The 27,194-nt window shown below is 43.4% G+C and overlaps 1 protein-coding gene across 12 annotated transcripts in view; it reads right to left on the bottom strand.

Moving 5' to 3' along the window:
• Positions 1 to 27,194, bottom strand: part of NEK7 (NIMA related kinase 7) — a 158,071-nt gene that overhangs the window by 16,684 nt on the left and 114,193 nt on the right. For all 12 annotated transcript variants that reach the window (XM_039484404.1, XM_039484403.1, XM_039484402.1 and 9 more), the window contains 2 exons: positions 6,402 to 6,496; positions 579 to 692 (listed from right to left, as the gene is read on the bottom strand). In XM_039484404.1, the coding sequence (XP_039340338.1) occupies positions 579 to 692; positions 6,402 to 6,496 (209 nt within the window). The remainder of the gene's footprint in view (positions 1 to 578; positions 693 to 6,401; positions 6,497 to 27,194) is intronic.

The raw sequence follows: 27,194 nt of genomic DNA, 5'->3' as shown, positions 1-27,194 counted from the left end.
AGGCACTGGCCACTCTCTTTTGAAGAGTGTCATCTGTGCCAAATTGTGTTGTAAAATTTGTAATAGGGATAAATGGGATCATTTTTACTAGCAACTTAATCCACATTTATTGTTATCTAAATCTCTAAAGAAAGGCTAGTTCACCAATTTATTGTGCCACATAAGACAGATGAGAGCCATTTTCTATAACTATGCTTTTAGAAACACATAATATAGATATAAGGTTCAATCCCATTACGACACGGAGCATGCATCGTGTATTCTGGAAAAGTCAACTGTGTCAATCATATTTGTGAGTAATTTTTTTTTTAATTCATCACATAATATAGAGAATGAGTAACCCTTTGTTAACAGGTCAAAGAAATTAAGGAGGAAATAACGTGCTCCTTGAACCATTAAACCCAATCATTTTTAAAAAGGATACCAGAAATGTCATCATAGACGTTAACATTTAGGCAAGTAAACACACGGGACAGATCCTTAGATGGGATAAACTGGCGTATCTCCATTGATTTCACTAGAATTATGCCAATTTGCATAAGATGAGGATCTGGCTCATGGAAAGGAAAATTACTTACTTCTTCTGAATAGTGATCTGAAGGAAGAGGTGGATAGTCGCACTGTTCTATCTTCTTGCACAGAGAGTACAAGTTCATTTTGTCACCATAAAAGGGACTCTGCAGTGCAGCCATCTGTATAAAAAAATTACATAGTTAAATTGTACATAGATTTTTTTTAAAGGACCAGTTCGCTGAAAAATCTATTTTAATGGTAAGATTTCATACCAACTTCTGATTGACTGCTCTGCTTATAGCACTAATGCAACAGTTCTAAAACTGTTAATATAACCCGGTGTGCTTACTTAACGGACAGATTTATGGTGCAATACTGTAATAATTGGTTTATACTTCATAATCTAGTGTAAGTAAAATTGAGTTATTAGCCACAGTTTATGCTGTTAAGATATAAGGTCTCCCATGTCCTCAATGCAAAAGACAAAATAAAACAATGACATTTCTTTCACAAGATCCGTTGAAAACAAACAATTACACATCCTATTTAATTGGAAAAAATATATGGTCTAAAGCAACAATTAAATACTGGATAGCAGTAGTAGCTTCGGAACACCACTTAGATACCTTATTACAGTTTAAAAAATAAGAAAATGCTGTTGAATGCTATTTTATACACAACACACTGAAAAAAAGACAGGAATCTTGAAAAACATGTAGTCTAGATTCTATGCGGAATGCCATATTCCAATCAAAAGGCAGCTTGCAATATATTACAGATATATCCTGTAGCAGTAGCTCAAAGATTTTTAAAATCCTCAATCTGCGGGCATCCGTGCAATTTTCATGTGCAACCAACAAACATAAGCACTTTTTGGGGAGAACCTCTGTTAAAGAAATGAGCAACTTAAAAATGACATCAGTGAACCTAACGTTTATTTTAAGATGGTACTATAACTTGACATTTAAAGTGCAGACAAATACTGTGGTTAGCGGGATTACTAACTTAAAAATTAATTTAAAATCTTTGCATTCTGTTCAAAACCTTCTAAATCTTTGAACCGTAGCAGCACGAATGCTGCTCTGAGCGCAATGCTGCCCCAAAGCCAGTCACCCTTTTCTACATGTGCTAATAAGTTTGATTTTGGAAGGACAATGTGTACATTCCCCAGACATGCAGAGTGTGTGTGAAACACGCTAGTCCATGCTGTGCTACTCAGTGAGCTTCAGCAGGGACAGGACAAGCTGAAAATGGCTCTCATCTGTCTTATGGTCCTCCAGATATAACTTTAACTCTTTCATGGCCTAAGCACTGTTGATAACTGATATTATGGGGAACAAATATGAAAAGAAAAATTAGAAAAAAATAATTTGATATACTTTCATTATATTTGTATAAAACCCAATCTAGTTTTGTATATTAATTTCATATTAACTTGAAATAAAGATACTGGTTTTTAACAATTCCAAGACAAATGTAAGACTTCACCCAAGAAAAATAATTCTAGAAATGTACTACTCTTATAATGGTAATTCCTGGATTTACATGACAGCATATTTTATCTTTAAAATAATGTTAAAAATGCAGGCCTAAAGAACAAAAATCAACCACAGAATCCATACACGTGCAGAAATTCTAAATAAATGCACAGATACTCATTCTTGTACACTAGGTGTTCATTAAAAAGTACTTTTGTTTGAATGCTGCAGTGTTAAAAAAAATCCAAATGTCCCCTAAGGAGTTAAAACAGGAATACTATATTTTCATGCATCTCCTGCTTTGACAGATGAAAAATGTCAACTGTCCTGTTTTTATTTTCAAGCTTTTGCACTATTCATCTGGTTCATTAGTGCATCTCGCTGCTGCCCCTGACAGCTGCTCGCCCTCTCCTCCCAGCAGCTGAATTTTTCAGGCTAATTTGATCCTCCACACTGAGACGATCGCTAGAATGATTGACTTGCTCTCTGACCTCCAGGGTCTGACTTTCCTGATTAGTATTCTGGGGGTGGCTGAGGGACGAAAGCCCACTGTCTGTCTTCGGGGCTGGTGGCAGCTCTCTTTTTTTTTGAACTGTAAGCCACCAACCTACAACCCTGTAAGGATGCAATTGCTGCGCTGAACAATAAAAGGAAATGTGTAAAACCTACTTTTCCATGTAAAGGTCCATGTAGCAAAAGCACAGCATCTTGATTTTAATTAGTAAAGTCTACTTTGTTGCATATCAATTAAAACTGCAGTGGTAGTGTTTTTGAGGTTTCAGGAATATTTGAAAGTCTAATTTTCAGAGTCTAAAACATGCTTTCAAAAACCTGAGTAGCTATGCACTGTTAATATTTATTATTAAACAGTAAACCTTTTAGTAAGGTAGGATACAAAATAATATAATGCTATATTAACTAGAATCTAACTAATTTCCTATAATTTAAATATTAAAACAAATTAAAACATAACTGAGAAGAGGTTTAATAGAATGTCAATTAGACCTTTATTGAGAGGTCATGAACAAGCCAGAATTCTCTCCTAACTAAACTGGAGAAATTACAAAAACCTGTATTAGCATTAACCATGAAATTAATACATAAACACTTTAAAATGCAAATGATACACAAAACATCTATCAGAGACAGAGGGAACGAGATTTAGTTACCTTTAATACTGTATGGCTTTATTTTGATCAGTGATTTAATTAGCGCATGCAACAAGCCTCAAAGTGGGTCAGCATCCCTTATAAAAGAAGGAAAACTACAGAACTGAAAAGATAGCATGCAACTCTATTAAACTCTTTTTAGGTCTCTCTGAGTCTCCTGTTTTATCTTGTAGAATCAACAACTGAATGGATTTGATTTGGGGAAATCTACTTAGAGGGAAAGCTGCACTGATACTCAAATTTGAGAAAGCCAATTATTAGTCCAGGGGTCGGCAACCTTTCAGAAGTGGTGTGCCGAGTCTTCATTTATTCACTCTAATTTAAGGTTTCGCGTGCTAGTAATACATTTTAACATTTTTAGAAGGTCTCTTTCTATAAGTCTATAATATATAACCAAACTATTGTTGTATGTAAAGTAAATACATTTTTAAAAATATTTAAGAAGCTTCATTTAAAATTAAATTAAAATGCAGAGCCCACTGGACCAGTGGCCAGGCCCAGGCAGTGTGAGTGCAACTGAAAATCAGCTCGCTTGCGGCCTTCGGCACGCATGCCATAGGTTGCCTACCCCTGTATTAGTCCATAACTTGAAAGCATCTCAAGATCTTTCGCCCCCCCCACCCTCCCCACACACACACACCTGAAAAAAACAAGGAACAAGAATAAGAATTATTTACATGTTCTAACATGAGTTTATAATGCCTAATATTTCAATGATACACGCAAAGGACCAGCAAAATAGCAGTGTCTATTATGTTGCAGAATTAATAATAAAGTAAATAAAGCCTCAAATGCCTAACTATTAGAAATATATTTTGAAGATTTTTGATATAATGCAATTATATAATACATTTGAATATAGGAAATATAACAACTGTTCTGTTCTCTAAATGTCATATTTAAGTACCATCCAGGTAAAACTTTTCAAACCATTGAAAATAATTTATTGCCATATGGAAATTCTAAAAATCATCTGAGGAAAAATATTCAAGTAGGTATTTATTTGGTCATAAAAGATGGCAATACAGATTCTATTTCTGTAAGACATGTCCTGCTGTCTATTCTATTAAGTTCTTCTAAAATTACTTCAAAGTAATTACTTCAAAGTAGCCCAAATAAAAAAGAAATACTCCAAATTCACACACTGTATTTAATATACTGTACACAATACCAAAATGACAAGCTCAGAAAATAATTCTTGTGAACTGCAAGTCATGCTTCTTCCTATCTGATAATATTATATATATATTTTTTGGATTATAAATTAACTGTAAAAACACACAAAATATTTTATGCACTAACTGCATACTGAATGTTTCATTTATTGTTCCCATATAAACATAGTCCCAAGTTTAAAAATAACAAACCTGCAATTAATGACATCAAAATCAAGACATTCTCCTCAAGGCCCTCATCCTGAAATGAGATTAATGTTTCTATTTGTTCTTGTGTGAGTCCCATCCATTTCAAGGATGGAACACCTCAAGAGCACAGATATCAGTTCTAGGGGATCCCCATGCACAATCAAGTCCCAAATTAGGGCCAATCCTGCAAACATTTGCTACCAGATGTAGTACTGACTACTGTGACCAGTCCCCATGACTGACAGTAACAACCGTGTGCAGAATTGCAAGTTCTTTGGGGCAGTAATATAATTTGCATATATACAGATATTCACATTTATGGCACCGTTTTAATAAGAGTGTGTGTGTAAGATACTTAATATAAAAAATCTGAAGTCAATTCACCCTTATGTGGTATAGGATGTTAGAGCTGCCTGAAACAACCCACTTTATTAGCAGGTGCTGATCTTGCTGTAAAATGTTACGTGAGTTCTGCTGACTCAGAGTATGTCTACACTACAGTTAGACATCCGCAGGTGGCTCATGCCACCTGACTCAAGAGGGGCTGCTTAATTGCAGTGTAGATGTTCCGGCTGAGGTAGCAGGAACCTGAACTCTGGGACCCTCCCACCTTGCAGGGTCATAAAGCCCAGGCTCCAGCTCAAGCCTGAATATCAACTCTGTAAATAAACAGCCCCGCAGCCCAAGCCCTGCAAACCCGAGTCAGCTGCCATGGGCCAGCCACGGGTTTTTAATTGAAGTGCAGACGCACCCTCAATGGAGCAAGTGGCTTATTACCTCACCTGGATATATAGAGAGAGCATTTAGGTGTGGGTAAAGGAATCCAAAGGGAGAAACCCTAGATTCAACTATGCCTAGAAAGAAGTATTTAGCTGAACTTTGTTCTTTTATTGTTCATTTCTTTATCAATAAAGCTGAGCTCCAAGAAGGCAGTGAGTTTGGACTGCAAATAGATATCATTGTGTTATATAGTGGGAAAAGTACTTGTTCAAAACGTTATTTAACACAAGTTTATATTCTGTAGATCTGTAAAAAGATACACTACAAACTATGAGGATGTAGTTAATTTAGGGGCCAATCTTGCATGCCTTTCTTAAGGCAAAACTCATTCATTTTGAGGAAGTTTACCATACGTCTTTAATTTTTCATTGCCTAATGTTATATATAGGTATGAATACATAACCTAAATTATGTCTATATTTTAGGGCTTAATAAATGTATCAAAGTTCAGTAATTGCAAGCAAAGAAAACTGAAGATAAGCCAATCTTTTTTAGCTGCTGCTTCAAAAGCTATGCTCATAAAAATTAAACCAAGTGATGCATATGTGTGCATTGTAGTTTCATTTCTTTATTGTTAGTCAGATTTCCGGTAACTGCAAACAAATGAAACTTGAGTTTAAAAATATACTTCAATTGTTTTTATTTTAATTAACCACATACTCTCAGTCAGTTCTATTACATATGCTGAATGCATATATGCACTGTTTTCATAGTTGTATTTTGTTAAAGCCAGTTAAAACATTTAGAGAAATTTAGGGGAAAAAAATGCTTTTCATTAGACATTCAAGACTATGATCCTTACCAAACTAAGGCTAAAGTCTTCAACAAATTACTATCTATGTCTTTTTAGAAAGTTCACTAAAAGGCAAGTCTTGAACAGGTCAATCATAACATATTTTGAAATTACTGTAAAAGCTCACATGGTATTATTTTTATATTTAGCTATCTATACTTATATTTGGCTTAAAAGCAGCTTCTCACTAAAATGGCTATCTCGTTAAGAAGCAAAATATACAGAATCCTAGAACAGAAACTGATACATCTAATAAAGCAAAAGCACATCAATGTATTAAGCTTACTGGATTTATCAATGTTACCTCATATAGCAGACAGCCTAGAGACCAGATGTCAGATTTGAAGTTGTATCCATTTTCATGTATTCTCTCTGGAGACATGTAATAAGGCGTACCCACTGCAATAAACGCAGAAGTATTTTAAATTAAAAATATTGCTATACTGAAATCTATACTATTGTAAATATTGTAATATTTAGCGTGGAAAATTATTCTTATATTATATATATAAATCATGCATGATAATAAATATAAGTCATGCATAACAATAAAATACAATCTTTTTAATGTGAAGATGCATATATAGCAGTTGAAAACAAACATACAAATATACATGTATAAACATACATTGGCTCTAAAAATGTTACTATTTTAATGAAGATGTTTTATTTTGAATTATCACTAATTTTTCTGTAATTGGAAAAAAAACTGTAAAACACTTCTAAAGTGGTTTTTGTTTTTTGTTTGAAGCAACCAAAAAACCTTTCAAACTGAACTCTCTGAAAAGAGATTTGAAAGAATTCTCTAAAACTTTAAATCTTCAGTAAATTATTTCTTTTTAAAAAATATTTTAAACCTCAGTGTTGATTGATAGGTATTAACCAAAAACAAAGTTGCAAAAAATAAATTCAGTGGAAATTTTTGATTTATCAACTTATTTTTACTTTATTCCCAACTCTGATGCAATTTTTTTTTAATAAAAGTAAATTAATAAATTCAGACTTTGACAACTGGAGACAAAGACATTCACTCATTTTTATCTGAATTTTATTGGGAATGGCCAAGTAGTTATTCTTGGTAAGCAATATGTACTGAATAGGAATGAGCTGAATCTAATAAATATTGAATTTATTTTAAGCTAAATATCTTATGAATTAGAAGAATACTTAAATCAGTACATTAACTAACAAATGGCAACATTCGTTTTTAAAAAAATAAAAGATTACAACCTCATCCCGTTTTATTGAGTCTAAATCATTAAAAAAAAATCTCATTTACTTTGGCCTTTCAGAACTAGAGGTTGAGATAAATTCTCTATATGAATTTTGGCAGCGGAGCAGGTATCACAAGTTTGGATAACCACGATTTGCCTTTATATTGAAAAGGCAAGATGTTTCACTTCTATAGAAAAGGCAATTTAATTAATATTTTTGTTTAATTATTCCCAAAGGTGTGCTTTTTTGTTTTGTTGTTCTCATCATAATGTACTAAGTATTTTGTAAGGGCTGAGGACTCACCAAGGTATTATCACACTTTTTCAGTAACAGAGTAAGATATTTCTAGGATTTCCAAGGGTGAAAATTCTAATTCTCAAAATTAGAGATATTGGTACCATATCATCACAATCAGCCCATACCTGCTGGCAATTTATAGTTTTGTCTAGGATGGAAATCTAACTTTGGGAACAGCATTGATAACTACATTCTAGATCAGTGGAGGCTCAGAACAAAATCTTTTCTCAGATATGCAGACACATACGGGCCATATATTGTATCACAAGGAGGTTCTAGCCCTGCAAGTGTTTAAAAAGAGACATCCTCACTTTCCAGAAAAGGAGGGTATCAGCTCAAACTACACAAATTATATCCCAGCATTATCCTGAGTGCAGAATCATCACAACTGTGAATTGATCAAGAGTTTAAAGAAAGGTGGGTTGGGGTAGAAAAGAGCATCTCAAAATGACAGAGTACTGTGAGAAAACCATCCATCCTCTCAGAATGTTCATATTTACTCACAACTAAGGACAATCAAGAAGGGATGGTCTCTTTCCTAGGAATGGGAGGGTTGGGGGTGGGGGGAAGTTTTACAAACACCAAATTCAATAACATAGCCAGAAGAATAAGTAGAAGGGAAAGGAATGGTTTATTTAAACTTTTAGACTGTTATTCCACCCTAACTTCCCAAGAGCAATATTTTTACAGTATGTAAGTTTAATGGTATTCTGACAACCTAAGTACTGCATATGACATAATGCCATCTATACTTACAGATGGCTTATGCGTTTGACATTGTTTCTTATTCCAACATACCATGTAAATTTGCCAATTTAAAAAAAGCTGTCAGAAAAGGAAACTAAAAATTGTAATTACACAACAATTTGGCTTGATATACCACAGCACATTTCATACTTTTATTATCCTTTTTGTACAACTGTTAAATTATATCTGAGCTCAAGATTTCCAGAGAAAACAATGCCTTCAAAACTTTCACTCTTTGCACCTATTAATAAATACCATGATTTAGTGTTCTGCTGCACTTTTTGTTGGCACAATTCATTTAACAATGAAAAACAAGTTTAATAGTAATCTGGCTCTTAACAGGTTACAGATCTACAGCTTTTGTTGCTCTAAAACATAAAACAAGTAACTGGCAGTGAGAAATGTGCCAGAAAGAGGCTTCACAGAATCCGCAGGGGGCAGCTGAAAACACTGAGGTTTGAAGGTTCATAGTTTACCAAAAGCAAAGGTAATTTTAACTAGTAGCTCTGGGAAATCTGCTGATACATTAGGGGTTTGATATGAGTGTGAAAGATTGATGATGGGGAAAAAGAAGAACAAATGCTAGCATTTTACAGAGTTTAGCCTAGTATAACACCTTAACTGCAATACAAACTGAAGCCTCCAATGACCGACAAGTGAAACAAAGCCAAGATATTATTATAGTATAAATTCTTCCTCACTGAATTCTCAGAAACCACCTAAAGATGTTGAAAATAGTTATATTCCTTTAAAATCAGTTTGTAGCATGACACAAAGAGAAAACAGATACATTATTTTGATACTTTAAACACTGTAGGCATTACAGCATATTCTAAAACATAAGAATACTGAGATTTTTCTAGTGTACTGCTAGTAAACAAATAATAGATTTAATTAAAACTTTTTTTCCTGAGTCATTGTTCTTTTATTTAAAAGATGTTTTCATCATGAACAACACTTTAAAGAAACATTACTTTCTTCAACAACAGAAAGAGGGAGTGGGATGCTAGAAAAGAAAGATCTAATACATAAAGTAGATCAATACTTGAAAAATGATAAAATCTAGAAGTTTACTGCTCTATTTAGTTAATGCAGCTTTAAAATTGGGAAATTCTTTTTAGTACGGTCTATTGCTATTAATAAATAATTATGGAATGGCTGATATTGGACTCAATTAATATAATTAATGCCCATGAACATGGATTTCTGCACAACAGATCTTGTCAAACTAACTTGATATTTATTTCTGATAAGTACATCAGTTTGACTGATAAAGGTAATAGACTTCTATAAGGGATCTGACTTGATTTCACACTGCATTTTGAAAACTGGATAAATGAAACGTCTGAAAACATAACTGTAAACAGTGAATCATCATTAAGTGGATGTGTTTCTACTGGCATCCCATGATATCAGATCTTGGCCCTACGCTATTTAATTTTTGTCAATGACCTGGAAGCTAATAAAATTACTACTGATAATGTTTGTAGATGACAAAGATTGGGGTAGTGGTAAATAGCGAAGAGGACAGGTCACTGGCACAGAGCAATCTGGATCACTTGCAAAGCTGGGCTCAACCGAACAATATAGATTTAAACACAGCCAAATGTAAAGTCATACATCTAGGAACAAAGACTGCAGACCATACTTACAGGATGAGGGAGTCTATCCTGGGAAGCAGTAGCTGAAAACAATTTGAGGGTTATGGTGGCTAATCAGCTGAGCTTGAGCTCCAAACCCTGATGCTCTGTCCAAAAGGGCTAATGAAATCCTTGGATGCATAAACGGGAATTCTGAGTAGGAGTAAACAGGCTATTTTACCTCTGTATTTGGTTCTGGTGCAATCGCTACTGAATAATATGTCCAGTTCTGCTGTCTACAACTCACAAAGGATGTTGCAAAATGGAAAAGGCTTCAGAGAAGAGCCATGAGAATAATTAAAGGATTGGAAAATGTATTAGAACAACAGGCTCAAGGAACTCAATCTAGTTAGCTTATGTCAGAGTCTACCCTCACTTGAAACTGGGGGGTTTCAAAGTGAGGACCCGCATGTCTTCCCCCACCCCAAAATCCTAGGGTAGGTCCCCTTTTTGCTGCCACCACCTCGGTCAATTACGTGGGCCGGGACACCCCTGTTTTCCCTTCTTTCCAGAGACGTTCCCTGGGGAAATACAGATCAACTCACAGAGGGGGAACCTCTCCCCTCCCTCTCTCTCCAGCCACTGGAAAAAGATACCTGATTCAAACTGATTGAATCAAACCCAGGGGGAATTCTCTCTTCCCCCTCCCTTCTCTGCCCGGAGATAAGCTGTCTCACCACCAAGAGAGAATGTCTTAGCCCCTCCCCCTATACCCACAGTAGAAGGGATTTAATCAAATCTTTATAGAAAGAATTTATTAAAAGAAAAACAAGAAAATACAGAATCTCTATGAGTCCAAGCTGGACACTCATAGGGTATAACCTTGCTAAGTTCTGGAGAGAATCCTCTCTCCTTCTCAGTACAACCAGTACAAGCAGAATTAAGAATAATCAATAACAAACACACAGAATTGCAAGCATAGGATTATTAGGTAAGGACACAAAGTATCTTTCTAATACTCACTATCTTGACTAGAAGAAATTAGTTCAGAAAGGTGGAAGCTGGTAGACTTGATTAAAACATCTGGACCCTTGTAACTCCAAACGGCCAAAGACAACACCCCCCCAAACAGAGGGAAAAAGTTCCCTCCTAGGAGTTTCAAATTCTCTTCCCTGATTGGTCCTCAGGTCAGGTGCCCACCAGGTACTATGCTTTAACCCTTTACTAACTATTCATGACAGCTCATTAAAGAGAAGATTAAGGAGTGATGATTCAAGTCTGTAAATACATATATGGGGAACAGAGATCTGGTAATAGCGGGCACTTCAATCTAGCAGACAGAAGTATAACAAGATCCAATTATTGGAAGTTGAAGCTAGACAAATTCAGATTAGGAAAAAGGTACAATTTTTTTAAAATGAGGGAAATTAACAATTGGAACAATTTCTATATACTCTATTCAGCTGGCTGAACCTGAGTAAGGCAGAGATAATGCTGGAGGGCAGAAGATAGCATTTTAAAATTTTGCAGTCATGTTTCTGTCTCCTTTGGTTGAAGAGAGACACTTACAACTGGTCAATTCAGACCATGGTTTAGGACTTTTTTTTGGATTCCTCACTGACACTGAGCTCTCACACAACAGCATCTGTGATTAACACTTTCCATCATCTCTAGTTGGCTGTAAGACTCCATCCCACCAGATGATGACCTGGCCTCAGTTATTCACTGCATCTCTCAATTGGACTACAGCAACATGATATTCCTGTCAAGTATCAGAGGGGTAGCCGTGTTAGTCTGGTTCTGTAAAAGCAGCAAAGAATCCTGTGGCACTTTATAGACTAACAGACGTTTTGCAGCATGAGCTTTCGTGGGTGAACATCCGACGAAGTGGGTATTCACCCACGAAAGCTCATGCTGCAAAACGTCTGTTAGTCTATAAGGTGCCACAGGATTCTGTGCTGATGATATTCCTGTGCAACTTAAAAAACTCTAACTAGAACAGAAAGCAGCAGCGCTTCTCCTCAGCAACAAAGGCAACCATAAGCACATCAGACGTGTCCTTCACTCCATACACTGGCTTCCCAAAGTATTTCAAATCAAGTTCAAGGTCACCATTGTTATTATCTTTATATTATCACAGCACTTATGAGCCCTAGCCATGGACCAGTACCCCACTGTGCTAAGCGTTGTACAAACAGAACAAAAAGATGGTCCCTCCCACAAGGAGCTTATAATTTAAGTGCAAGACAAGAGGCAGCAGTTGGCTAGAGACAGACAAATGGGGGAGTACCAGGAAACAATGATATAATTTTAGTCACTATGATAGACAGAGGTCTCAGCACACCAGGGGCTTAATCATTACTAAGACTTTTGTAGGCATCATGGCACAGAAGCACTTAAGGAGGGATTTGAAGGAAGATGACAAGGTAGTTTTGAGGATGTTAACTAGGAGATCCTCCCAAGTATCAGAGCAGTAAGGGAGAAAGCACAAAGAATCTTGTTTGAAAATTTAACAAGAAGTGATGGAGGCTGGCATCATGGGCCAGTTGGAGGCAGGTGTTGATATCTCAATAAAAAGTAAGAGATGGTAGGTCAGGTGAGGATAAGCCACGAGGGCTCTGAAAGTGTTGATAATTTGCTTATGTTTCATGTGATACAGAAGGTAGAGCTAATGAAGGAATGCAAAAAGAGGGGTGACAAAGTGACAGACTAGAAAAATAGTTTTTGCAGTAGTATTCTGTATGGATGTGAGCAGGGCAAGATTGCATTTGTCAAAGCCAAAGAGAAGGATACTGCAGTAATCGAGATGCAAGATAATGAGATCCTAGATGAAAGAATTTTAGCTGTGTGGATGGATAGGAAAGGCTGATCTTAGATATGCAGACAGAATCTGAAAGTTTAGACATAGCCTGGATGTGAGGACATACAGAGAGGTGTTGAAGATGACACCTAAGTTATGGGCCTGAGTGGCAAGGTGGTACTGTCCACAGTGATCAAGAAAGGAAGTAGTAGGAAAGGATGGCAGGGAGGCAGGGAGGGAGATGAGATTAAAAGCTTTCTTTCAGTCATATATAGTGTGATAGACTCAGGCCAGTTGGGTACAGCAGAATAGCTGAAGGCAGATATACTGGCCACTGGATTAACAGTTTTCTGTTCCCTGACTGACCAGAGCAGGGGCTGCTCCAGGCTAATGAGAACACCTGACTCTAATTAACCTGTAAAGAGTCAGGTGAGGCCATTCAGTTAATGTGACCACCTGACTCTAATTAAGGCCCTGCTGTTACTATAAAAAGGGCTCACTCCAGTCAGGCAGAGGAGCCAGGGGAGAGGAAGTGCGGCTAAAGGGCTGGTTACTGAAGACACCCTAAAACATCGTTAAAGGAGCCCTAAGGTAAGGGTGAAGAAGGGAGAAGCAGGAGAGCTGTGGGGAAGTGGCCCAGGGAAATGTAGCAACTCTGGCAGTGAAAGGTTGGCTGCCAACAACTGCTACCATTAGGGTCCCTGGGCTGGAACCCAGAGTAGAGGGCGGGCCTGGGTTCCCCCCAACCCACCACTACAGGAACAGCTCCTGGAAGGGGAAGTCAGGTCCCTGTCAGGACAGGAGGCTAAACAGAGACTGTGGGAGTTCTCTCACCAACCTCCTTGCAGCCTGTAATGAAAAGGGCTCAGTAGACTGTAACCCTGGCCCTAGAGAGAGAAGGGCTACGTGGAGGGTCACAGTGAGCCACTGAGGCTAAGCATAAACCGCCTAGAAGCGCAGGACCCACAGGAGCAAGGTCAGAGCTCTGCCACAATAGCTTGAGCTGACAGCTAGACTATCACAAGATGTGAGAGGCTGAGATTTTAGTTTGGACAGGAGAGAGGTCTGGGTAGAGACAGTAGTTGAATTTGTATTTGCAGATGAGATTACCCAGAGATAAGATGTACAAGGAGAAGAGAAGACCAACGATAGAGTCCTGTAGAGCCCTGACAGAAAGTTGGGGGAGAGGAGGATGAGAAGGTCCCTCCAAAGGCTATGCTGAAGGAGCAACTAGAGAGGTAGGAGAGCCACCAGGAAAGGACAGAGTCAGAGAAGCCAAGGGAAGCCAATATTTCAAGGAGAAGAGCACAAGTGAAAGAGTCAAAGGTGGCTGACAGGTCAATGAAAATAAGGATTGAGTGGTGGTTCTAAAATTTGGCTAGGAAGAGGTCGTTGATGCTGGTAAGAGTGGTTTTAGTGGCATGCAAGAGGCAGAAGTCAGACTGAGGAGTGTCTAGGATGACAATGCAGGAGAGGAACTGCAACAACAATCAGATAGCACGTTCAATGAGCATAGAAATTAAAGGGAGATTTCGTGATAGCTGGAAAGCTGGAAAGTGGGGTCAAGGGTGTTGGTGGTTTTTTTTAAATGGGAGATTAAAGCATTCTTGCATTGTAAGGAAAAAGATCCAGAGAGGAGCAAGAGATGAAGGACAAGATGAGAGTGGACATGAGAGCTCTGGAAACAGGATGGGGTCACTGGGGCAAGTGTAGGAGTTAGAAGAGAAAAATAGACAACTTTTGTGTCTATGGCAGGGAAAAGGGAGACGAGAGTGGTAAGAAAGAAAGGATACCTATGCAAGGGGAGGAGGAAGGTCACATCATATTATATTCAAGGTGTTCCATGGCTTGGCCCTACAATATCTAGAAGACCACCTAAAGCTCCAGGATGAAGACTGTTTGACAACTTTGCTCCTCTAGAGCAATGGAACACTATATAATGAGGATTTAGCTTATCTGCGAAGGAGACAGAATTTTCTCAGTGGCTGGTTCTGAGACTGTAGAATGAACTTCCCCAGGAACTAAGGACCATCACAAACCTCACCACATTCCACTCCAAGTACAAGGCAAATTTCTTTGACCCTGCCTTCTCTATCAAATACAATGCAACATGTATTTAAAACAAAAAACAAACAAACAAACAAAACACCTACCAAAACCAGACATTAAATTGTACAGGCTTCTCCCCCTGAGTACAGGATGAGAGAACAAGACATGTGACAGGTCTTAGTCACGTTCCTTAATAAATACACTACTACAAGATGCTCAGATGCTACAGTGATGAGTGTGGTATAAGAACACACGGGGAACAAAACAGCATAGGTATACTAGAACACAGAGATCCCTCCTGGACTTCAAGTCTATGAATCTATTGGATTGGTTGGCATTTGTGCTCTCAAAACAGCATGGAGCCTTTTGCCTTAGTTGAACACATGTACTCTGTAGATTAAAGAATAGTTTCTCATTTTTTATTTTATTTTGCTAAACATTTAAAGTAGCTCAAAATTGCTCCTCCTCAGAATGAGATGAATTTGAAGAACTGCTAGTCACTAGCCTCATCCATTATCTGACATTGTTTGCTCTGCCAAATTATGGGCTAGTTTGAAGGATCATATGCATGCCATCTGACCCTGCCCACATCAAAAAAGGATGTGTGCATGTCTTCACTGCAGCATTGTCTTCCCAACTCCTGGACCCACAGAGGATCCATCACAAGTGCATAGATCAATATGTAAGGAGGTGGAGGAGGATCAAGGGTAGCTGTATTATCTTGTCTATGGTCCATGTTCATTTTGCATAACCATCCAGATGTAAGTTGGAACCCTGGCAGCATAGCTCCATTGGCAGTATGATGCCACGGAGATGAAAGTCAGGGGGTGCTGAAGCCAGTGTGGCATCACTAGAAAACGCAGATGGCCCTGTGCTTTCAGTGCCTTTAGGCCGTTTTGCAGGGTTTGGGGGCCTTTCTGATCTTTCTCCCTGCCCCCGGAAAGCACTATCTGGCCATATGTGTGGAGGTTGTGAAATACTCTGCTGCCTACCAGGAACAAAGCAAAGTTTCACTGAAGAAGTGAAGTACTCTATTGCTTTTCTACTGAATCCTAACCTACATTCCTGAACTCTACGGCTACCACTAACACCATTATTAGATTTAACTTAAAAGTGTAGGTAAAGGGAATAGGCACATATATAAATCTGATTTGGAACTACAACATGACTACAGGCTGTCACCTGTAGAGCCATGTCCTGGCATGCAGAGAACCAAAACTCAGGCTGATCCTTGCTTCTAATAAAGGCCATAAGATGAGCTATGGAGGAAAGGCATTCAGCCCTGGAAAGGTTGATGGAGAGAAAAAATGAGGGAAGTGTTCTCAAACACCCTTCTAACCAGCCCAGGTGAAGTGCATTCCAACTTCAGTGGGCATTATGACCAGCCTTCTACCAAAAGGGAGATTGACTCAGTGGTTCTGTTTGTTTTAAAAAGGAAGAATCTCAAAAGTTAAATACACACACACACACACACACAAACACCTCTATTTGTTTGATAAGGTTGTACACAATTAATAATGCCATTAACTAAGCTTAGCCAGACCACTTTAACTATTGAAATTTGTTTTTAAATCCTTACATTTTTCGCCTTCCTCCGCAGCATGGGGCAGGGGTCGCTTGCTGGAGGATTATCTGCTACTTGAAGTCTTTAAATCAGGATTTGGGGACTTCAACATCTGAGTTAAGGGAGAGAATTATTTCAGGAGTGGGTGGGTCAGCTTTTGTGGCCTGCATCTTGCGGGAGGTCAGACTAGATGATCATAATGGTCCCTTCTGATCTTAAGTTCTATGATTCTATGATTTTGAAGTTTGAATAGTTTTTTTTTTAAGTTGCAATTAAAAGCACTACCATTTACATTTAGAAGATATAATATATAACTAAGGAAAATTTTAGTATATTTCTGTATATATGTGAAAACCTGAATATACTCTGCTGGTGTAGTTAAAAAATAATCTCTAGATGAAGACATAGATTGATGATTGGACGAAGTTTGTAGTACACTAATTTTTTTGTGTGTATCATAGAAAAGACGGTTACTCACTGTTGTAACTGTTGTTCTTGGAGATGTGTTGCTCATATCCATTCCATGTAGGTGTGTGCGCGCCGCGTGCACGTTTGTCGGAAGACTTTTACCCTAGCAACACTCAGTGGGTCGGCTGGGCGCCCCCTGGAGTGGCACCACCATGGCCCTGGATATATACCCCAGCCGACCCACCCACTCCTCAATTCCTTCTTGCCGGCTACTCCGACAGTGGGGAAGGAGGGTGGGTTTGGAATGGATAGGAGCAACACATCTCGAAGAACAACAGTTACAACGGTGACTAACCGTCTTTTCTTCTTCGAGTGATTGCTCATATCCATTCCATGTAGGTGATTCCCAAGCCTTACCTAGGCGATGGGGTCGGAGTGAGATGTGGCGGAACGTAAAACCGCCGAGCCGAAGGCCGCATCGTCCCTAGATTGCTGGACCAGAGCGTAGTGTGAAGCAAACGTGTGGACCGATGACCAGGTCGCTGCACGGCATATCTCCTGGACCGGTACGTGTGCCAGGAAGGCGGCGGAAGAAGTCTGAGCCCTGGTAGAATGGGCAGTGAGGTGGCCCGCTGGGACATGGACCAAGTTATAGCACGTGCGGATGCATGCTGTCAGCCAAGAGGAAATCCGTTGAGCCGGAGATGGGAAGGCCTTTCATACGGTTCGCTACTGCCACGAAAAGCTGGGGGGACTTACGGAAGGGCCTTGTGCAGTCAATATAAAATGCAAGCGCCCTGCGGACATCTAGGGAGTGCAACCGCTGCTCCCGCGGAGAGAAATGAGGTTTAGGGAAGAAAACTGGGAGGAAGATGTCCTGATTGGTATGGAAGGCCGAAACCACCTTATGGAGAAAAGCGGAATGTGGCCGCAATTGAACTTTGTCCTTATGAAAGACAGTGTAAGGGGGGTCTACAGTGAGTGCTCGGAGCTCGGAGACCCTCCTGGCCGAAGTAATAGCCACCAGAAAAACTGTCTTCCATGAAAGATAGAGGAGAGAGCAAGTTGCCAGCGGCTCAAAGGGCGGACCCATAAGCCTGTTCAGTACTAGGTTAAGGTCCCAGGTAGGGGCGGGGTGGAGAACTTGAGGGTAGAGGCGCTCCAGGCCCTTGCGGAACCTAGCGACCACCGGGTGAGAGAACACAGAGTGCCCAGCCTCGCCGGGATGGAAGGCGGATATGGCCGCCAAATGGACCTTCAGGGAAGATATGGCAAGGCCCTGCTGCTTAAGGTGCCAGAGGTAGTCTAGAATGACTGGAACGGGGACCTCCGAGGGTGTAAGAGCCTGAGATGCACACCAGGCTGAGAAACGCTTCCACTTGGCCAAGTAGGTGGACTGAGTGGAAGGTTTCCTACTACTGAGCAGAACATGCTGCACAGGGGCGGAACAGCGCAACTCCGAGTGTCTAGCCACGCAGGAGCCACACCATGAGGTGGAGAGACGGAAGGTCTGGATGACGGAGACTGCCGTGCTCCTGGGTTATAAGGTCCAGGCAGAGGGGGAGGGTGATCGGTGAAGATACGGACAGGCTGAGCAGCGTGGTGTACCAAGGCTGCCTGGGCCACGCTGGAGCAATCAGGATTAGGTGCGCCCTGTCCTGCCGGAGCTTCAACAGAACTTTGTGAACTAGTGGAAACAGGAGGAACGCGTAGAGCAGCTGGTGCTTCCATTGAATGAGGAATGCGTCCGAGATTGATCCCGGTGAGTGGCCCTGGAACGAGCAGAACGCTTGGCACTTCCTGTTCGCGCGAGTCGCAAAAAGGTCCACTCGGGGAAAGCCCCACTTGCAGAAGATCGCGTGGATAATGTCCGGTCTTATGGACCACTCGTGGCACAGGAAGGATCTGCTCAGCCGATCCGCGAGAGTGTTCCGAACTCCCGGGAGAAAGGATGCCACCAGGTCGATCGCATGTGATATGCAAAATTCCCATAGCTCGATGGCTTCGAGGCAAAGAGGGGAGGAGCGAGTCCCTCCCTGCTTGTTTATGTAATACATGGCCGTTGTGTTGTCCGTAAGCACGGAGACACAACGGCCAGACAGAAGATTGCGGAATGCATGGCATGCCAGGCGAACCGCTCTGAGCTCTCGGACATTTATATGGAGGGAGAGTTCCTCCGATGACCACAGGCCTTGGGTGCGCAGGCAACTGAGGTGGGCTCCCCAGCCGAGGGATGACACATCTGTCGTCAGAGACAGGGTGGGCTGCGGTGGGTGGAACGGTAACCCCGCACACACCATGGAGGGGTTCAGCCACCAGTTGAGGGAGCGCAGTGTACTCGGCGGGACAGTGACTAGAGTGTCCATCGCGTCCCTGCCCGTACGGTACACCGAATGGAGCCATGTTTGAATCGGGCAAAGGCGGAGCCTGGCAAATTTGGTGACATAAGTACACGCCACCATGTGGCCTAGGAGACCGAGGCAGGTGCGAACCGAGGTCGTGGGAAAGGCCTGAAGACTGCGGATGATCGCGGCCATTGCCAGGAATCTCGGCTGAGGGAGGCAGGCCGTGGCCAGAGTGGAATCCAAGGCAGCCCCTATAAAGTCCAGTGTCTCTGAGTGGGGACCAGGGTGGATTTGTCCACGTTGAGCAGCAGGCCGAGACGTGTAAACAGGTCCTTTGCCACTCGTACATGTACCCTGACTTGCTCCTGGGACGCTCCCCTGATGAGCCAGTCATCCAGGTACGGGTACACGTGGACCCCTTGACGATGGAGATGGGCGGCAACCACTGCCATGCACTTCGTGAACACTCGAGGTGCTGTGGAGAGGCCGAAGGGAAGGACCGCAAATTGGAAATGCCAATGATCCGCTACAAAGCGGAGGTATCTCCTGTGTGGAGGAAAAATGGCTATATGAAAATAAGCGTCCTTCATGTCGAGGGCAGCATACCAGTCTCCAGGATCCAAGGACGGGATAATGGTCCCTAGCGAGACCATCCGGAATTTTAACTTTATTAGGAATTTGTTGAGGCCCCGTAGGTCTAGGATAGGCCTGAGGCCCCCTTTTGACTTGGGGACCAGGAAGTAACGAGAGTAAAACCCTTTGCCCCATTCTCCCCTTGGCACCTCCTCTATTGCTCCAATGGTGAGAAGTGTCTGGACCTCTTGCAAGAGGAATTGCTCATGAGAGGGGTCCCTGAAGAGGGACTGAGAGGGAGGGCGGTAAGGCGGGGTTGAAGCAAATTGGAGGTGGTATCCTTGCTTCACGGTGCGCAGGACCCAGATGTCCAAGGTCAGGTGGAACCACGCAGGGAAAAAATAAGAGAGGCGGTTGGAGAAGGGAGGGAAAGGATCTTGAGCGGGAAGTGGTATGCTGTCCCCGGGCGCGCCTTCAAAAGGACAACTTCGGGCCCGGTTGCGGTTTGGAGGAGCCGCGGTTTTGGTTGGATTGAGGGCCTGAATAGCGCCTGCGGCCTCCGCGCCCTCGGCGCCCACCAAAATCCTGTCTCTGCCTAGGCACAGAGTACGGACAGAAGGGCTGTGGGCGGTAAGTGAGCCGCTGGGTCACAGGGGTATGCATGCCCAGGTTACATATAGTGACCCTATTGTCCTTCAAATTCTGGAGTCTGGTGTCAGTTTTTTCCGAGAATAAACTCTTGCCCTTCAAGGGCAAGTCCTGAATGGTATACTGGAGTTCGGGCGGAAGGTTGGAAGCCTGCAGCCAGGAGATGCGCCTCATGGTGATACTGGACGCCAAGGTTCTGGCTGCGGAGTCCGCCGCGTCTAGGGAAGCCTGTAACGAGGTCCTGGCCACCTTTTTCCCTTCCTCAAGGAAGGCCTTGTACTCCTGGCGGGAGTCTGGGGGAAGCAACTCCCGGAATTTAGCCATCTCCGCCCAGGTGTTATAATCGTAGCAACTCAGCAGAGCTTGCTGGTTCGCTACGCGCAGCTGTAAGGCACCCGCCGAATACACCTTGCGGCCCAGAAGGTCCATCCTTCTGGCTTCTTTGGATTTCGGAGCCAGGGCCTGCTGCCCATGGCGCTCCTTATCATTGACGGACTGGACCACCAGGGAGGAAGGAGGAGGATGCATATAGAGGTACTCGTACCCTCGGGATGGCACCATATATTTACGCTCGACTCCCTTTGCTGTCGGCGGAACAGAGACCGGCGATTGCCACAATGTGTCTGCCTTGGCTTAAATAGTTTTAATAAACGGCAGAGCCACTCTGGTCAGCGCGTCAGCCGCAAGGATGCTGACGACAGGATCCTCAACCTCTGGAACCTCCTCCACCTGTAAATTTCTATTGAGGGCAATTCTCCTGAGGAGGTCCTGGTGCTCCGTAAGGTCTATTGGAGGCGGGCTCGAGGACGACGAGCCAGCCACTGCCTCATCTGGTGAAGAGGAGGACGAGACGCCGGGGTCAAGGGCATCCTGCATCTGCTCCTGGTCCTGCTGAGGCTCCTGCTCGAGCCGTGCCGGTGAGGTGGATGCCTGAGCCAACTGGTCGTCTGTGCCAGCTGGTGGAGGACAACTAACCGTGGCCTCTGGGGCCCGATGCTCGGAAGAGGCGGCACGTGAGGGAACCAGAGGAGCACCTTGGGCCTGATGGTATGCCCATGGTGTCCAAAAGGGCCACTGCTGAGCACCTTGCGCTTGGGGAAGGGCTTCCTGAAACAGGCCCTCCGGCACATCCGCTTCATGGTCCTGGGAGTAGTAACTTCCCGCCTGGGACGAAACCGACGGATGCCTGGAAGGCCATGGAGGAGCAGAGAGACCTTGGGCCGATGTCCCCACCAATCTGGTGCTCTTCCGCACGGGGGACCGGTGCCGCGAAGAACTCCGGTGCTGAGAACGTGACCGGGACCTACGACCGGCCCAGTGCCGGGAGGTCGACCGGGACCTGGAGTAGCGGCGTCGCGAGCGGCTCCTGGGGGAGCGGTGCCGGGACCGTGAGCGGTGCCGTGGATAGTATGACGGCGACCGGGAGGAAGAACGGTGCCGCGAGTCCGACCGGTGCCGCGCCGTGGAGCGGTGCCGGGACTGCGAGTGGCGTGAAGAGCGGGAACGGCGCCTGGACCTGGAACGTCTGCGGGACCGCGATCGAGAGCGGTGCCGGTCAGGAGCGCTGACAGAAGCTGGACGAATCAAGGCCGGCTTCCCAATTGACTGGATCACCCGCACCGGCGGTGCCGGGGGTGGTGACGGTGCCGGGTCCGACAGCACGATCAGGTCCTTCGCTACTTCACATACCTCCGGCGTGGATGGTATGACCAGCTCAACCACGGCAGGTGCCGGGGAGACAGATGCCGGACTCGACGGCCCTTGGCGGACCGGAGTTGACGGCGCCGGCTTAGCAGGTGCCAGGCAGTGCAGCTGAGCCGTGCCCTCGTGCTGGGCGGTGCCGGAGCGGCAGGGGTTTTAGTCTTTTTTGCTCTCGGTGAGAGCGAGCGCCTCAGGCCTGGTTTCGGTGCCGGCGATGTTCGGTGCCGAGAGGGCTTAGGCGTACCAGTGCGGCCCGGTGCCGAAGAGGAACTTCTCGAGTCCGATGGGCCCGCACTCGGTGCCGAGGATGGAGGGGTAAGAGCCGCCTCCATAAGGAGCTGTTTAAGCCTAATGTCCCGCTCCTTTTTAGTGCGAGGCTTAAACGACTTGCAAATCGAGCACTTAGCAGACAAGTGCGACTCGCCGAGGCACTTCAAACAGGAGTCCTGTGGATCTCCTGTGGGCATCGGCCGATGGCAAGCCGAGCACGGCTTGAATCCCGGGGAGCCGGGCATGTGCGCCAGTCCCGGTGCGGGGAGGGCCTAAGCACCGAACCCGACTAAACCTACTAAATACTAACTTACCAACTAAGAATTAAGTACACTTATCTAAACTTTAACTAAATCTACAACTATATACAGAAAGAGAACGAGAACTGTGAGAATGCTAGGGAGGTGGAGGTCAGCTAAGCCGCACTCCACTGTTCCAACGACCGACACGGGCGGTAAGAAGGAACTGAGGAGTGGGTGGGTCGGCTGGGGTATATATCCAGGGCCATGGTGGCGCCACTCCAGGGGGCGCCCAGCCGACCCACTGAGTGTTGCTAGGGTAAAAGTCTTCCGACGAACGTGCACGCGGCGCGCGCGCACACCTACATGGAATGGATATGAGCAATCACTCAAAGAAGAATCATAGAATATCAGGGTTGGAAGGGACCTCAGGAGGTCATCTAGTCCAACCCCCTGCTCAAAGCAGGACCTAATACCAATCTAAATCATCTCAGCCAGACTTTGTCACGCCTGACCTTAAAAACCTCTAAGGAAGGAGATTCCACCACCTCCCTAGGTAACCCATTCCAGTGCTTCACCATCCTCCTCATGAAAAAGTTTTTCCTAATATCCAACCTAAACCTCCCCCACTGCAACTTGAGACCATTACTCCTTGTTCTATCATCTGCTACCACTCTAGAACAATCTAGATGCATCCTCTTTGGAACCCCCTTTCAGGTAGTTGAAAGCAGCTATCAAATCCCCCCACATTCTTCTTTTCTGCAGACTAAATAATCCCAGTTCCCTCACCCTCTCCTCATAAATCATATGCTCCAGCCCCCTAATTATTTTTGTTGCCCTCCACTGGACTCCCTCCAATGTTTCCACATCCTTCTTGTAGTGTGGGGCCCAAAAACTGGACACAGTACTCCAGATGAGGCCTCACCAATGTAAAATAGAGGGGAATGATCACATCTCTCGATCTCCTGGCAATGCTCCTACTTATACAGCCCAAAATGCCGTTAGCCTTCTTGGCAACAAGGGCACACTGATGACTCTCATCCAGCTTCTCGTCCACTGTAACCCCGAGGGTCCTTTTCTGCAGAACTGCTGCCTAGCCACTCAGTCCCTAGTCTGTAGCAGTGCATGGGATTCTTCCACCCTATGTGCAGGACTCTGCACTTGTCCTTGTTGAACCTCATCAGGTTTCTTTTGGCCCAATCCTCTAATTTGTCTAGGTCCCTCTGTATCCTATCCCTACCCTCCAGCGTATCTACCACTCCTCCCAGTTTAGTGTCATCTGCAAACTTGCTGAGGGTGCTAACCATGCCATCCTCCAGATCATTAATGAAGATATTGAACAAAACCGGCCCCAGGACCAACCCTTGGGGCACTCCGCTTGAAACCGGCTGCCATCTAGACATGGAGCCATTGATTACTACCCGTTAAGCCCAACGATCTAGCCAGCTTTCTATCCACCTTATAGTCCATTCATCCAGCCCATCCTTCTTTAACTTGCTGGCAAGAATACCATGGGAGACCGTATCAAAAGCTTTGCTAAAGTCAAGGAATAACACGTCCACTGCTTTCCCCTCATCCACAGAGCCAGTTATCTCATCATTGTTAGGGGGCTTTATTCCTTCACCCTCTCACTTCCCTGGTCCTTCTCGCATGAACAGAGAACAACAATACCCGAAGTCCAAAGGCGCAAACAATTCAATGTTTATTGGGGTGAACTTCCAGCAAGCAAGTGTCCCCCTTCTCAGCTCTGACACCACAGAGCTGTCCCTGTTCCCATTCCTCCCTTAGCAAAACATGATTCCGATTCCCCCGCACCCCAGTCTCTGTTCCCATTTCCCCCCCCCCCCCCCCACTTCCTGATTGGCTGCAGACTATGTAGTAAAAAACTTGAGTTCTGCTTAGCTATACCTTAACCAATCATTTTACTGAAATTTAACTAACCAATCCTAACATATTGTAACTTGGTTATTTAACCAATTATATCCCACCACCTTAATTGGTTTACACCCAACAAAATTAATTATACAGCAGACAGAAACAATCACAGAACCAGACAGAGATTATACAGGCAAACAATAGGGAAGTGGAGACTACAGTGATAGAACAATACAGAAACAAGGATTTCATATCCCAGTGAGTTCTTGCCAGACAGGATGCAATCAAACAAAGTTTCCTTTTACATCTTCTAGGCTCTTCCCTTTCTCTGGAGGTGATAGGAATATCAGGACAGGATTGTATTCCTAACAGCCCAATAGCATTTCAATGTGACCAGTTTGGAATGTGAGGATGTGACACTTCCCAGTTTATGGCTGCCTCTGCTGCTTAGCCGAAGGCCTTAGCCTAAGAACCAGGCCTCAGACTGTCACAGTGAGAGAAGGCCCTTACGCATACAGAGAGTGATTTTGATTCTTTTATATCTTTATAACTAGCTAAGTGATAAGAATACACTTAAATTCTTAAAGTATAGGCCTTTGCAGACAGGCCTGAATACCTATATCTTAACAATCACAGAAGGCAATTAAGTTAGTCAGTCATGACTTGCCCTTGGTGAATCCATGCTGACTGTTCCTGATCACTTTCCTCTCCTCAAAGTGCTTCAAAATTGATTCCTTGAGGACCTGCTCCATGATTATTCCAGGGTCTGAGGTGAGGCCGACTGGCCTGTAGTTCCCTGGATCCTCCTCCTTCCCTTTTTTAAAGATGGGCACTACATTAGCCTTTTTCCAGTCATCTGGGACCTCGCCTGATAGCCATGAGTTTTCAAAGATAATGGCCAATGGCTCTGCAATCACATCCGCCAACTCCTTTAGCACCCTCGATGCAGTGCATCCGGCCCCATGGACTTGTGCTCATCTAGCTTTTCTAAATAGTCCCGAACCACTTCTTTCTCCACAGAGAGCTGGTCACCTCCTCCCCATACTGTGCTGCCCAGTGCAGTAGTCTGGGAGCTGACCTTGATCGTGAAGACAGAGGCAAAAAAAGCATTGAGTACATTAGCTTTTTCCACATCCTCTTTCACTAAGTTGCCTCCCCCATTCAGTAAGAGGCCCACACTTTTCTTGATCGTCATCTTGTTGTTGAAGAAACCCTTCTTGTTACTCTTAACATCCCTTGCTAGCTGCAACTCCAAGTGTGATTTGGCCTTCCTGATTATACTCCTGCATGCCTGAGCAATATTTTTATACTCCTCCCAGGTCATTTGTCCAAGCTTCCACTTCTTGTAAGCTTCTTTTTTGTGTTTAAGATTAGCAAGGATTTCACTGTTAAGCCAAGCTGGTCGCCTGCCATATTTACTATTCTTTCTACACATCGGGATGGTTTGTTCCTGCAACCTCAATAAGGATTCTTTAAAATACAGCCAGCTGTCCTGGACTCCTTTCCCGCTCACGTTATCCTCTCAGGGGATCCTGCCCCTCAGTTCCCGGAGAGAGTCAAAGTCTGCTTTTCTGAAGTCCAGGGTCCATATTCTGCTGCTCTCCTTTCTTCCTTGTGTCAGGATCCTGAACTTGACTATCTCATGGTCACTGCCTCCCAGGTTCCTATCCACTTTTACTTCCCCTACTAATTCTTTCCTGTTTGTGAGCACCAGGTCGAGAAGAGCTCTGCCTCTAGTTGGTTCCTCCAGCACCTGCACCAGGAAATTGTCCCCTACACTTTCCAAAAACTTCCTGGATTGTCTGTGCACAGCTGTATTGCTCTCCCAGCAGATATCAGGGTGATTGAAGTCCCCCATGAGAACCAGGGCCTGTGATCTAGTAACTTTTGTTAGTTGCCTGAAGAAAGCCTCGTCCACCTCATCCCCCTGGTCTGGTGGTCTATAGCAGATTCCCACCACGACGTCACCCTTGTTGCTCACACATCTAAACTTAATCCAGAGATTCTCAGGTATTTCTGCAGTTTCATACTGGAGCTCTGAGCAGTCATACTGCTCTATTACATACAATGCAACTCCCCCACCTATAGGAGGGTTGGAGTGGGAAATAGCCATAAGAAAGGCCACTTTCAAGAAAGGATAGTTTGGGGAAACTAGTAACAGAAGTTCCAAGAGAAATGAAATTAAGAAATAACAAAGAAGGATTGTATTAAGGATATTAGGAAAGCAATTATGATAAATCAGTGCTTAGTAGACATTATAAAGTTGATATCAGTGTTTACAATGTATGAGTTTATAAATCAGCCACAAAATTTTCTTCCCCAGGCTGAAACCTGGCATAAGGTCTGAGTTTAAAGTATGGAAAGAAAAAAGAAGCAACTCCCTACCCTCCAAGAAAACCCAGCACCCCAGCTGAAAAAACACCGTTTTTGCCCTCTTCTCCCTTTCCTGCTGATTCTTATATTTGTAAGAGAGGACTTAAAGATTTTTTTTTTTACACCCCCTTGCTCAGTTTCCAAGCACCTTGCAACCACTCCCCCACGGTGAACCTAAAAACACAGAGTTGAAGCAACTGTTTGTCTTTCCTAGCTTTTTGATTTATAACTCAAAGTAATAGGCCAGCTCTTCTCCCTCCAACACTGACTTTTGCCTCCTCTGCATGCTCCCTTTCTACTGAACATTGTAGATCAGGACTTTTTGGCTCCCACAAATAGAGTACAACAGTGTTGGTTCCCATTGCAGCCTGTTCACAGTGCTGTTTTATGTACTATGTTTTATTTATGGGCAT

The sequence above is a fragment of the Mauremys reevesii genome, linkage group 8 (genome assembly GCF_016161935.1).
Source record: "Mauremys reevesii isolate NIE-2019 linkage group 8, ASM1616193v1, whole genome shotgun sequence".
Taxonomy (NCBI): Eukaryota; Metazoa; Chordata; order Testudines; family Geoemydidae; genus Mauremys; species Mauremys reevesii.
This window is presented reverse-complemented; position numbering and strand designations above follow the sequence as displayed.